This window comes from Protopterus annectens, chromosome 2.part1, assembly GCF_019279795.1.
Source record: "Protopterus annectens isolate FY-2018-M chromosome 2.part1, PAN1.0, whole genome shotgun sequence".
NCBI classification, from domain to species: Eukaryota; Metazoa; Chordata; order Ceratodontiformes; family Protopteridae; genus Protopterus; species Protopterus annectens.
The window spans coordinates 1,015,889,703-1,015,905,084 of NC_056729.1; the positions used below are offsets into that span (position 1 = coordinate 1,015,889,703).

General features: G+C 37.3%; 1 protein-coding gene across 3 annotated transcripts in view; it reads right to left on the reverse strand.

Moving 5' to 3' along the window:
* The window catches only part of LOC122794306 (proton channel OTOP1-like), a 57,435-nt gene that overhangs the window by 7,385 nt on the left and 34,668 nt on the right, over nucleotides 1–15,382 (reverse strand). For all 3 annotated transcript variants that reach the window (XM_044062598.1, XM_044062597.1, XM_044062599.1), the window contains exon 6: nucleotides 10,929–11,854. In XM_044062598.1, the coding sequence (XP_043918533.1) occupies nucleotides 10,929–11,854 (926 nt within the window). The remainder of the gene's footprint in view (nucleotides 1–10,928; nucleotides 11,855–15,382) is intronic.

The following is a 15,382-nucleotide window of genomic DNA, read 5'->3' on the forward strand; positions in this document are numbered from 1 at the left end:
ACACACACACAAAGACACACACACACACATGCACACACACCCACAAAGACACACACACACACACACACACAAACAGACACACACACATGCATACACACACACACACACACACACACACATACACACACACACACACACACACACACACGCACACACACGCACACACACACACACACACACACACACACACACACACACACACATATGCACATTTATATACTTCTAATTTTCTGCAAACAAAGTAATATGTTCACTTGCAAGAAATATCTCCTCATTCTTGATGTGCATTTTTTCTAATGAAACATTTCTTAGCAACAAGAAGGTTTCACTATTTTTTTTATTTTAATAACACACAAAATCTCATTAGCACTACTTGTTAACCTCCCCTGATCTAACTGGTACACATATATCCCAATTCATATGTTATCAGATCTTCTAACAACATACATAGGTCAGAGTTGGGTTCATGGACTTTTCCTATATTTTATCAGACTATGCAATCCCTGTAACATCATCCTACACAGTCAGAGTGTTAACTTCTGCCTTACCTCAGGCTCCCCACCTGAAGTTTCAAAAATTGTAAGTATTATACTAGCCAGAATACAAATGCAAGTCATCTACTTAAAATACACTGTTTTTACTTCTTCCAGAGACACCTGAATATGCAATTTTCAGAAAGAAATACAGCTGCTTCAGCTATATGGGTAATTCTAACTTTTACATCTGGGATATATTACGATTACAGTGGAGTTGGTAAACACAAATCTCATGTACAGAAGTGCTAACCAGTTAATGCTTATTGGTACATTTTTTTTTTTAAATAAAGAACATTTTTTGTTCAGTCCTTCATCCTTTTTATCTAGATTAATGTGTCGTACGCCAGAACAGTATCCACGTTTGCAAATATATATCAAAAGAGATTATAGAGAATTCTCATAATACATAAGCAAGTCTCCTTAACATGGCTAGTACTGGGGATTCCCCAAGGATTTGTCCTTGGTCCTATCCTCTTAACTGTTCCCAGTCATAATCTGTCTTACCTTAGTAAAAACACTTTATAATAATGATCTTGCAGTATGCAAAAGTGACAAATCTCCTGTAGTGTTAGGCAACTGGCTTAATCTCAAGTCTCAAACTCACCAATGAATGGTTCACTTTCCACCACCTTTAAATTCATACAAACAACTTTATTGCAGATACTGTTCAAACCTACAAGTATGTAGGCTACTGAAAGAATTTCTATCTCTCTCCCCATAAATCCATCCACAACCCCTTTTTTCACATTTTTGCACTAGAGAACATGGTGTTACTTCAACAGTGATAAGCATCTCGAGCCAAGGTGTACACCACTGGGTTGCTAGCCCTGCTGTGGCAGTTTATCCACACCACACACTCACACCTATGTCCAATTTAGAGTGTCCAGTCCACCTACTGCATGCTTTGAAATGTAGGAGGAAACTGGACCACCTGGAAGAAAATCATGTAAACACAGGGAGGAATTGCAAACTTCGCAAAAAAGGCACCTCAGCCAAGAATCAAACTGGGCAACCTCTTGCTGTGAGGTGACAACACTATCCACTGAACCATTGTGCCACCCCCTCCATTACCTTGATAACCTTTGTTCTAAATTCAATGCATGTTTAAGTGCTAATCAAGTGGAAATGAGAGTCTGCACTTGGTCTTCTTGCCTTTCACTTTTTGATTAAGACGTTTTTTATGACCAGACTGTTTAATTCAGTGTTATCTGTGGAATAAAAGACACTTGTGCTTTCTTTGAAATAAAAGATACCTGGAATGTATTTAGCATTGTTGAATACTTTCCCTACAGTGCATAAAAAACCTTCAAACTCCTTGATTTTTACAGTTCACTGTCAGTTTTGTGAGGTAAGTAAAAGTTCTGTTAGCATAAAACAAAGTTTTCCAACAGAATAATATTCCATCCTTGGCTTGATATAATACATGCCAACTCATTACCAATCCCAGCCCAATACATGGGTTTACATTACTTGAAATAGTCCCGAAAAATAAAATGTGCTTAATAAGTTAAATACATGAATTCACCTTGAGCATGCTAACTAGTTTGACTCCGTTGAAGGGAAATGGTTATGGGTAGATTGGACTTTTGGCTATCTGGTGATAGGTGTGCAAGTAATTCAATCAATTTCTAATAAAGTATATACTTGATTTTGCTGTAGGCTAATTAAATGAATACTTGCTAGTTACAGTATGTGAAGAAATTTAAAATATTAAGTAATTTGCAATATAGCAAGCTATGTTTGATAAACAACGTGTGCATGAATGTAATAATATTATATTAATATATGACTAAGCTTAGCTATACTGAATGCTGCATTTCTTCCTTCTTTATGAATACTAATAGCTAAGGAATAGCTATATATAGAAAAATAAGTTGTTTCAAAAGATAATGTGTTTAATACTGAAACATAAGTGGACAACACAGTAGTGCAATGTTTAGCATTGCCACCTCATAGTGCTTAGTTATCAGGTACAGTTCTCACCTAGGGTGCTTTTCTGAAGCCTTTTAGTTCGCTATGTCTCTGTAATGGCTTTTGCTGGGATTTTCACTTTTCAACCATATCCCAAAGACATGCAGATAGGGGGGTCCATTAGCCTCTAAACTGTATATAAGTGTGTGTATGCCTATGTGTACATTCCCTGTGCTGGGCTGCCATCCAACCCTGGAACATCTCATGCAGTTATGCCCACTGAGTGCTGGGATAGCCTCCAGACCTCCAAGACTCTGAATCAGATAAACTAAGTACTGAAATGAATAATAAAGTCAGAGACATTTCCGGTAATACATGCATTTGTACTTATTTTTATGTATTTAACTTTAGTATAATTCACAGGAAACCTTACGATATGAATATCTAGTAATATACAAGGTTATTTGCTTATTGTCATTTGTCATGACTAGTAAATAATGAAGACATTTAACAAAATTGTCAGCATAAGAGATGATATGGAATTGGACACAGAATATTTATCTTTCTAGATAAATAAGTATCATGAACTTATTCACTTGAAAGAAGATCAAGGCACTGAAAATCAGTATACTAGTCCTTTGACAGATTTCATTCTCTATTTTATAGTGTCAGTGGTTAAAAAGATAGTCCATTTGAATTTGATGGTAGGAAGACCAGAATACGCAATTTTCTATTTCCGAACCAGGTACTTTGTGTATATATATATATATATATATATATATATATATATATATATATATTTTTTTTTTTTTTTGCCAGTACTAACATGGTAGTATAGTTTAAGAGGTACTGCACTCCTGCGTTGTGCTGTCCATCAGATAAGGCATTAAACAGATTTTCCTCCTATCTGAGTTGGCAGTACCTTAGTTGTATGTAAAGGATCCCAGTGCCCTGGCCAAATTTTCCCTGGGCAGTATGAATGTGACCTAGTGTAAAAGTAATGTCTTTCAGCTTTTCCCAGTTAGGGGTCACCACAGCGGAACTCCGGTCTGCTCATGACTGGCAGTGGATTTTTACGGTGCCGAGGTGCCAGCCCAATGCTCACGCACACACCTACCTGCATGTCTTTAACATTGCTCGACCGCGGGGAGGACATGCAGACTCCACACAGAAGGCTCCCCAGCCGAGAATCGAACTGGAGAACCTCTTGCTGTGAGGCGACAACGCTAACCGCTGAGGGTATTCCTTGAAAATAGGTCCTACCTGATGAAAATAACTTGAAAAAAAATAAGTAACTCAATTCATCAGTCAATTGAACAGTCAGATTTTTTCAGAATGTAACCAGGCGAATGCTCTTTTTCTGTCCTTCCTGTTATAATTACACTAGATTAAAGTTCCTTGAAAATTCAACCAGATGACTTACACTAGTCAAAGCAAAAGCCTGACAAATCGTAGTAAAAAATATTTCTTTGCGCACACAGACACACACACACATACACACACACACACACATACACACACACACACACACACACACACACACACACACACACACACACACACACACACACACACACACACACACACACACACACACTATCTCCATAGTCACAAAACTGCACAGAAAAGAGAAGAGTCAAAACAAACTGAATTACTGTCAGTGTGTAAACAAACTGCACTGACAATGATTTCCTATGGTGAACGGTGATTTGGTAGTTCGATATCAGGGAACTTAACTCTATGAGTTTAAAAACGTGAAGTGTAGAATAATGATATCTTAAATTAAGCAGAAAGGTCATGACTATAGTACAGATAGAGAACTGTAGGGAAAAGATGGCGTATAATTTTCCATATACATTGGTTCACTTTCAATAAGATTTGTGTTTTTAGTGTCTGATATATAGTGTGATGTCAGTGGAAAATGTAGCCAGCCAGTAACAAATAATAGCCAGTCTGATTATATCCTTACTCTTTTGTATAATATGATGTTCATCATTAGATCATGGTTGCAGTAGCCTAAGCTGTATGGGACATATTCTGCCAAGCACTGGATAACTGGATAGCTTTCAAAGTGTTAGGTTATCTTCCACATGCCCTAACCTCTGTACTGCTTCAAGAAAGTGGGATAAATAAAGTTAGTGGTTAGGGTGCGAAACCCCTGTCATTCCATCATACCATGCTCTTTCCTATGGGCTTCGAGTGATTAATGTTTGGATAGAGCTTTTTCAAGGCTGTGCAGAAAAGTATTCCACTAGGCAATACTTCCAGCTCGTCATTTTTTGTGAAAAAAGTTGATCTTTTCTGTCAAAATTTACTGCTATGAGCTAGGAGTAAAGATTTTAGTGGTTGTCAAGATTTTACTTCAAAACTTACATATATATTTTGAATCATGGTTCTTTCTTGAGGATTACCTTCAAAATTCTAATATTTTGTGTGGAAGTTTTACTTTTTCTGTCAAAATTGGTTTCTGTGGGCCTAGGACTAGTGTTTATGATGGCTATCACTAAAAAAAAAATTTATTTCATTTTACATTTGTTGATTGGGAAAGTCCAACTGGAGAGAGAGTGTCCTTTTTCAGTGGAGGTCGAGGAGAAAAGTTCCACAAAAAATAAAATAAAGTAAAATAACTGTTTACATCAGTAGCATTTGGTTCTTGTTAAACACTAGGTATAGAGGTGGAGAACACATATAACATTTTGCATATCTGTAAATAACATGAATTTGTAGGACAATTTTAGACAGAAACAAGAATTTATGACAAATAAATTTTACTCATAAACATACTTTGTACAATATTACAAAGTTACCTCAAAAATTAAGGTTTTAGTCAGGAGGTAGGACCAAGACACCAAGGCTCCACTACCTGCATTTCAGATAACTTTCTCATTAGAGACATGGACCTGGGTCCTGGCAACTCGATCGTTACCTCCCCATCAGTAAGAAGAGAAAAGTCATATGGGAGGATTAAGTCTTCACAACAACTTCCTGTTTCCCTCAGCCACTGGGGAGGAACACCACTATGACCATATCAGATTCCTCATACCTCTCATCAGTTTAGCTCTGCTCTCTGGTGCTACATCTCAGAAAGTCACTAAGAACCAAGAGGAAGGCTTGTCCTCTGTGGCTATTCAGCTGCTCTCTTTGGGTAAAAGAGAACAACTCTTGTTGACATCAGGGAAGGGAGTGGAACATATTCCTTCACTGAGTTGCTCTGCGGATTGTGATTCTCAATGAAAGGAATGTTCTTATGGCCAGTCTTTTTCTGGGTGGATGTTTCCAAGGAAAGGGAAAAAGTTAGACATTTTTCCATACCCAAGGCATATATGGAGGATTCACTGGTTTATTTAAGGTCTCTCAGTCTTTAAATTCTGAGGCTTCCCTTCATTTATAAAGGAATGTTTTTCCTTGCTCTCAGATTCTGATGCTCAGTCTGAGGGACAGGAATTAGACAATGACTATGCTTCTCAAGTTCTTGCTCAACAGAATGTGGAATCTGGCAGAGAGGTAAGCTTTTTCTTTCAGATTATCCACCTGAAGAGTTATCTTTTTCTGATACTTTTGACAGAATTTAAGTAATTATTTCATTGGGACAAAAAAGAAATCCCAGAATCCCAGAAAATAAACTACAATTTGCTTTTGATGGATTTTTCTAGTCCTGCAGCTGCTCTTCTTTTTTGCCAACCTTAGAAGATGGTTTCCTTGCAGTCAACCATTTGCTTAACTATCATATCAGCTATTTGATGCCTGAAAGTCTTATATATTATATAAGATGCCCAAGATCCACCAATTTCTTTTTTCAAACCAATTGGCAGACCCTGCAATAATGTCTATCAAAATCAACTTCTGCCAAACACCTACTTTAGCTAGGCCTATGCCAGCTGAAAACCTTGATAGGGTTGAGAAGAAAGTTTATACTTCTTCCACATTAGCCTTCAGAATACTTAATTGTCATGCTCATATGTCTAATTTGCTACTGGCTTTCACTGACACAATGAGAAAATTATTACTGGAGACCTCCCTTCTTCAGAAAATAAGGTTTCTCTCATTTCCTTATCTTCTGCATCTCAGGTAACCAAGCATTCAATAAAATATTCTTATGATACTGGTGATACTGTTTCTAGAGCAGCTACTACTGTAACTGTGATGAGAAGATTTGCCTGGCTACATATTCAGAAGTTATCAAAGAATGTCAAAGCTGAGCTCCTAAATCCTCTTCTGGATAAAAATGTATTATTTAGTCCTTCCTTTGCTGACATCCTTAAAGGATTTGACCCATCCATCTGTAACCTCCTTTTTCCTAGTTTGGCACATGGGGTTAGGGTATCACATCAACAGCTACCATAATCTAGAGAAAATGCTCAAACAGCCAAGAGGCTAGCATGCTATGGTTGTTCTTCCATGCCACAAACACATGCACTCTCACTGATGGCCAGTTTAGAGTGCCCAATCCAGCTACTGCATGTCTTTAGAATGTGGAAGAAAACTGGTGCAGCTGGAGAAAACCAGTATGAACACAGAGAGGACATGCAGACTTTGCACAGAAGGCACATCAAGTCAAGAACTGAATCAAAGAACCTATTGTTGTGAGTCTAACCACAGTGCAACTACACCATCCTTAAGATTTGAAGAAAGGGGAAAATTAATTTTGGAGATACCCAGATTTTCTTTCAGTTCTCCATCCCAAAATGTAACAGAAACTTTCCTTTTATATCAGGTTCCTTTTATAGGAAACAGAACAAACAATTCCAGCAAAGAACAGGAAAACATGATTTTAAAAAGCAATGTTAAGTTGGTTAAAAAGTGAGTGTCCTCCCAAAACCAAGGAAAATCTAAGAAAGCATACTGAATACATGACCCATCATATTTGTCCCCCTCCCCACCTTCCAATCCAGTATAGCTTTTCCCAAAGTCTAGGTCTTTTCCTGTCTCTCTGACTGCAGACACTTGGGTTCTAAGAATTATTTAGAAGGACTACAACTGACTGTAGGATTACCTTCCTCTCTTTCTATGGATTCCTCTCTGCCCATCCAATCAAGCATCCATTTTCCTCTTTATTTTAGATCTAATCCTATCTCAGAGGGTTTAGAACCTATGCTACCAGATCAAATAGGGAAAGGATTTTATTCAAGAGTCTTTCTGGTGCCAAAGAAAGAAGGAACCTGAAAACCTTTCCCAAACATCTCTTCTAAATTGTCACATCAAAATCCCAGTATTCAAAATGCTGTCTCTGCAGTACCTGTTACCGCTCATTCTACTTCTCAGTTCTAGTAACACTGGACTCAAAAGAAGCTTAGCATTGCATTCCAATTATCAAATATTTCAGCCACTTTTTAGATTTTTCTGTGTCCTGTTTACATTTTCAGTTCTCTGCTTTACCCTTTGGGCTGTAAACAGCTCCAAAAGTTTTTTTTACAAAGTGCCTGGTCATTGTTATAGCCCACTGCAGGTTACAGGGCATTCACATTTTTCTGTATTTTGATGACCACTTTATTGTTGCAGATTCTTCTACAAGTTGTCTAGAATTTTGGACCTGGGTACAAAACCTTTTACCTCAATCTGGGATTTCTGGAGGACATAGAGAAATCACTCATTCTATCTCACAGGATAGTGTTCTGATGATGCCTTCTGGATACATCCCTTATGATGGCTCATCAGACCAGTTTGAACCCAATACCAGTACTCCCTTTCATTTCAGATCCCAGTACTGGGCTTTGTGAAAGGAGAATTACTCTGATCAGTGAATCAGTTGTCTCTCAACCCAGGTCTCCATTTGGTCCTTCAAGTCCTTACTCAGATTGTAACCACAGATGCATCAGACTATGCTTAGGGAGCTGTGTCCAAAGGGGTGAAAGTCTAGGGCCTGTTGAACACGAAGACAAATTGAAACACATAAACCATCTTTAGATCCCAGCCCCTCTGCTAATAAGCACATACACCACAGTGATGTAATACATAAACAAATGGCTGGAACCAGGTCATACCCCATATTTGCAGACTAGCTATGGTAGCCTAGTAACTAGCTTGTGTCTTTCGGCTTTTCCCGGTTAGGGGTCGCCACAGCAGAACTCCGGTCTGCTAATGATTGGCAGCTGATTTTTACGTACCGGCTTGCCAGGCCTGCCGCACAACCTTCAACGAAGGTACACCCATTCACGCATGTCTCCATGCAGAAGACGCTCTAGCTGAGAATCGAACCGGACAGCGTCTTACTGTGAGGTGACAATGCTACCGCAGCACCACCACTGCGAGTGAGCCTAGTACTGGCTATGAAGTAAAATCTGTCCTTCTAGGTTACCTAAATTCTGTCAGGGCAAAACATTATTGCAGACAAACTGAGCTCAATCAGGATGGAACCCATGAATGGAAATTGCACATGGGGGTCTTCTAGGAATTGACCCATCTGTGGGGAACTCCTCAAGTTGATCTGCTTGCCTTGAGTCACAACAGATATTTAAAGTAATTGTACCCCAGGACTCCTTGTACAGAGGGCTGGATAACAAATGTCTTTACATTGCCATAGATGGGAATGTTCTTGTATGCCTTTCTGTGATTACAAGGGCTCTTCTAAAGAATTGGAAGGACTCTCCAAGGATACTTCTGGTGACCTATTTTGACCTAGGTAACAGTGGTTCTCCCTTCTTTTCAAAATGGCCACAGTTGATTACCACAAGCTTCCTCACAGAATGAACTTACACAAAACTGGGACTGTGTTATACACTTCACTTGACTGCCTGAATGGTAGAATTTTAGTACCTTTTAGGCACCATTACTTCTGAGGATATGCAACAAGTATTAAAGGAGGCAAATAAACTTGGTACTAGAAAATCATATATGGATAAGCAGGAAATATTTTCTACATGGTAATAAACTAAGAACCAGGTTTCTTTTAAGGGCTCAGACTTATTTGATTCTGTAGTATTTGTGTGAATTATTATTCTCTGGCCTTTTTAATTCTTCTATAAAGAGTTACCTCTCAGCCATTCCTGCATATCTGCCCATAGCTCCTCGACCTTCTACCATATCTCAAGTGAAACCATTTTTGAAAAGGGTTTTGCATATCCTTACACCTAGAAGACAGTTGGCTCCTTTTTGGGATCTTAATTTTGTACTGGGTAGACTTATTTTTCCTATTGAAACTGCCCATGAGGTCATGAGGCTGGCTTCAAATTCTAAACTTGGAAAACAGTGCAACTCATTGGTCTGATTTCTGTAAAAAGAGTATCTGAGGTACAAGTTCATGCTGAGTCTGTCCTATATCATCTTTCACAAAGATAGGGTAGCTTTCAGAATAAACCTTTCCTTCTTTGCCTAAGGATGTTTAAGAGTTTACTTTAAGTCAGGTTATTCGTCTCACTCTTTTCTATCCAGAACCAAAAATAAATAAATAAATAAATAAGGGAGAAGGAATTTCACATACTCTGGATGTCCAAGGGTAACTCGGATATTACACCAACAGGATGAAAATTTTCAGGAATTCTGATTACCTGTTAATCCTCTATGAATGAACTAAAAAGGAGCATTCAGAGTCAGAGCAGGCACTTTCTAAATGGTTGTGTCATGCTATTGCTCGGGTTATCCTCACCTAAGCAAGATGCTTACAGACAATGTCAGGGCCAACCCTACCAGGGCTTTGGCTACTTCTGTGCCTTGTTGAAAATGAGTGGACTCTAAGGATTTAGTAGAGGCAGTCACTTGGTCATCTTTGTCCCTCTTTATTAAGCACTACAAACTGGATGCTTTCTCTAAGTCAAGAGCAGGATTTGTTAGTACTATTCTGCAGGTGTCTCTGTATTCCGTTCCTTCCTCTTCCTCTTTTTCCAAGTTCCATTATTTAACCCATGTATAGCTTTGGGCATTGTAACAGTGATCTAATAATGTTCCTTGTACAGCTGTGTAAGCAAACCTGCCATAAAACCATATGTTCAAACAGATCACCAGTACAGTAGGTACAGACTCCATCCATCCCCATTCTTTTTGTCGTATATTATTCCAGAGTGGGGCTATTTTTTTCTCTCCCCTTTTTTAAGGACATATGTCCTGCAGGGTACTAGCCCCCCCCCACTGAATCCAAGGCAAGAAAGCTCTGTAGGCTTGATACTATAATCACTAACTTTATACTTCTCTCCTCAAGCTGTAGAACAGTTAGGATGCGTGGAAGCTGCCCTAAAGCTTTAGAAACTGACCGGTCATCCAATCCTTGGTGGGATATATCTCATACAGATTAGGCTACTGCAACAGTATTATATTCAGTCAGCTAGTGTTATGGTAAGTTTATTTATGCAACTGTACTTTATTATACCCTAAAATATTTTATCACATTAGAGCTGGCAATTTGCAGTGACAGGCATACCACAGTTATGCTGCTGTACAAACAATGCTAAGTCATTTATACAACCAGAACACTATAATTATTTGATAAGTAACTAAGTCACTATTTGTTAGTAAGATGCAAATTACAGAAAAATAATGTAATCATCTTACCGATATGTTACTTAGCAACAAAGCAACTGCAATGTTTTTGAGTATAGTCCTCTTCTTTCCCAGTTTTGATTTTTTTTGAGCAGACAGAACAATTTCACCAACTGGGAGTGTGGCTGCAGAACTATCTGGTATATTATTATCTTTTTCATCACTTGGTATATCTGTGGACCCCCCTATCATGTTAGGCAGATCTTCAGTTTTGTTGTCAAATGCTTCATTGCAAACACCATAGGAGGATGCAATTGAGATGCTTCTTGTATTTGAGACACTGAAAATTCCTTGTGTAAACTGAATGTCTTCTTTGTCCTCATGGTGTTCACGGTGAACTGATTCAATGATAAATGTATTCTGCACATAATTTTCAATAATGGATATAAGGGAATATGGAAGACTGAGCCATGAATAAGACGGGTGACTTGTAGCACATATAACTGCTAAGATGGAGCTCCATGAAAGCAGCCAAGTCCCACATGCGGAGATTATTAGAAGCTCAGCATCAAGCTTCCTTGTTGGGTTCTTTGAATAATCAAGCGATCGTACATCGATTCTGTAAATCATCAGGCCAATAACCTCAGCAATAGCCATCAGTGACATAAGTGTGATGCCAAAAGAATAAATCATAGTAACTGCTAAGTCTTTCTTATTTGGTGAGTGATTGACTTGAATTATATATACAATAACAATTCCGACGGTAATTGCTAAAGCAATCAATCCTGTGATAAAGCCAGATAAAATTCCATGTGGTTTAAATGTATGCTTTCTTCCACTGTGGTGTTCCAACGTTCTTCCAATGTTCTTCCACATAACCAGAAGCATTACAGATACAAAAATATGGTATTCGATATAGAATGGATAGAGGTAGTAATAACCCTTGGCAAACACAGAGCAAGCACTTGTTGTACAATTGCAGTATGGATCCTTTGTACCTAAAGAGCCAAAAGACAGATGTATATACTTAATAATCTCTTCACAATTAATTTATATTTGCTTATTTGTTTTTCTCATATGAAACAATAGAGTTTTTTTTATTTTCATGTAGAAAAATCCTTCAAATAAGTACAAAAAATATTTAAAGAGAGTAACATTTAGAAAACTGAAGAAAATTGCAATACAAATGCAGTTTTGCTGAAGCAGGAAACAGAAAGGAATCAAAAGGTGATATCATAGAACCTTTGGAGCTGATTTAGTATATCTACAAATTAATTCCTGCTGATTTTTCTGCCTCTCAGGAGTATGATAGGGAGCCCTAAGCTTTTGTATTCTAACCTTTAAAATAATAAGACATTACCCGTTACCAGATCTATTCAAGAGGTTCTAAATGTCAACCGATATTTTAGAGATTATACTTAAATGCCAAATAATGAAAAAGAGAAGGTAGAAAGCAAGCAATGTTAGCCTTAGGATGTACATCTGAAGGTTACACATAAGTATGTTACTGACATTGATTACTATGTTATGTGTTTTGGAAACAACATATAAATTATACAATGCCTACCATAAAAACGTGCACGCTGATTGGCCAGCCCAACCAGCGTGCCCGTGGTAAATTCCTCAATATACTAACGGAAAAAGGTCAGGTCGCCCGGACTTTTTCCGTTAGTAAACATTGTCTCGCTATGTTAAAGAGTTTAACATAGCGACAGATTTAAAAAGCAACGGAGATCTCCGTTGCTTTTTAAAGCTGTCTCGCTATGTTAAACTCCTTTAACATAGCGACACAGTAAAAAGCAACGGAGATCTTGCGATCTCCGTTGCTTTTAGTCTGCTATGTTAAATGAGTTTAACATGGCGAGACAGCTTTAAAATAAGCAACGGAGATCTCTGTTGCTTATTTTAAAGCTGTCTCGCTATGTTAAACCCATTTAACATAGCGAGACAGTAAAAAGCAATGGAGAACTTGCGTTCTCCGTTGCTTTTGCCCAAAGCTCTGATGTACTGCGTAGGCATGCGCAGTACATCAGAACTGCCGCGGAACACCAGACAGGTGCGGAAGGGCAGCAAAGAGGCATTATACAATGCCATTATTTAAGAAAAAGCAATTATTTCTTTTCTTAAATAATGGCATTGTATATCACGCCTGGTGGGTAATGTTTACCCACGGTTGTCTTTGTTTGGTCCTCGGGCTTCGCCCTCGGGACCAAACCACGCCAACCGTGGGTAAATCCAGCATTACCCACACCCAGGCGTGGGTTATTGCTATAATATTTTACACAGATATCACTTTAATTTTTGTTGTCTTAAGACCATAGTTGGCAAGTGAGATGTGAAAGAAAAGACAATGAAAGTGTCAAGAAATCATATTACCTCACTGTGTGGTGTTCCTCTGCAGCTCCTGTTTACATTAATGTTTAACATAGCATAAGTTAGGTAGGGTAGTACTGCTTAAGAGAAAGGAGTTAGAGAGGAAAATAGTATAATGGTGCACAGCAAAAACTAGACCAGAAAGAATGGATACACATATAGAAAAGTCCTGCAGTGGGAACATTCCAAATGCACTCATAATTTAAATTAAAAAAACATTGCAATCTTTAGTTTAGTCATATGTGCCAAAATTTCACATTTTTGGTCACATAACATAAACGTTAATAATAACAATAATTATTGTGCTATTTATGAATTAGTTACAGTAGCAATATTTGTGCTAATAATGAACGTGGTTCAGCAAATTCAGAAAAAAAATAATTTGAAAAGCCCAACTCTGTGTAGCCTATGTTGCATACAGAATATTTTACCCCATCCTGTAATCCTCAGTAGCATTCAAGCAGATCTTTTTTATGGTAGTGGCATCTCCAGGGTACTGTGTGATATATAAACAACTTGCAAACAATAATAAATAGTTGCCATCTTATCCGGAATGACAAAATTCATTTTTCCTTTGAAAGTATTCTTAATTAGGTTCTGTATTTTTATTCCCAGTATTAATCTACCCATGCTCTGCATAGAACATTTTATGTTCATTCCAGTTTTACAAAACTCCTCATACCTGGGCACTTCTTGTGCACTTTCTGAATCTAATAACTGTCATTTTACTGGGGAAAAACATACATCAAAATATTTAACTGCATAACAGCGAGGATATGTTTGAGAAGTCTAGACTCATGCAGATATGCTGTTTAAATGTGGTTACCCTGTTCTGCTTTTTAGTTTCATACATAAGTACCTGTGGCTACTTTCATTTGGAAATCCAGCTCTTTGGAGACTTGTGGAATATCTGTTTAATACCTGGTAAAACAAATTGCCTGTGATACAATAATAAGCGTTGTGAATTAATTTTCATATGTGATTAAGACTGTTTTCTAAGCGTTTGTTTCAACAACACATAACATTATTTGCTTGTCGTATGATTTTTCCCAAGTAACATTTATCTGCCTTTGTTTTGTTGTAGCAAATCCATCGCCAGATTATTGCTGTTTTCCATATAAAAGAAAATGGTATGGATAGGACAAAGCCCCTATGTAAAAAACATACAAATATGATTTAACAGCAGAGAGATATTATAGTTAATAAGGATATGCAGAGTAAGAGTAGACGTAGAATGCAAATTAGCATGATTTTGCATGTTTCAATAAAGGATATTTCATTACAACTCATCTGTGGACTACCTACTATTTTTCTATTTGATTATTTTGTAGCACATATTTTACAGCTATATTTTACAGTTTGATTTTTATTAAGTTAATTAAATGCATAACATAATTTAGGAAGTGAACATCACACCCTCTACACTGCAAAGTTTCTTCTACTTTTTTTTTAATTAGCCAGATTATTTGCTTTGTTTGGTTTTGTTCTCTACTGCTTGTTGCTCTTTTAAGAATATCAGCATTTTAGTTATACAGTTAGGCAGCATTCTTAAAGTCCCTTCTCATTATATCACAAGTAAGGGCACAGCAATTTAAGGACCCAGGATCATGAAGTGATTAAAATTAAGTGATGATAAAGTAAAAAAAGAATCATTGATGTATTTGTTTTGCCTTGAGATGTCTTCATCAGCATTACACACACTCTTAAAAATAAATAGCTTAGGAAAAACTATACTGATATGAAACCAGCTCCATGAATAATTGTGTCCTGTTCTTTCAGCATGCTGCAATTTGAATTTAAATGATTGAAAACCGTTGAAGATCACTTGTTAAAACAGTGACACGCCCAAAGTTGTAAAAGACATTTCTTGCAAGGGACCAGTTTCCCCCACACTCCCTAATGTGGGGCAAGCCCCTCCACATCCCCAAACTAGATATGTATACCTATAGATACACACACACACATATATATATATATATATATATATATATATATATATATATATATATGGATTCACTTTGAATAATTGAATGTTCAGTACATCGACGTTCTGATCATCGAGACCAGAACTTCGATGTTCTGAACATTCGATGATTTAAAGGGAACCCATATATATATATATATATATATATATATATATATATATATATATA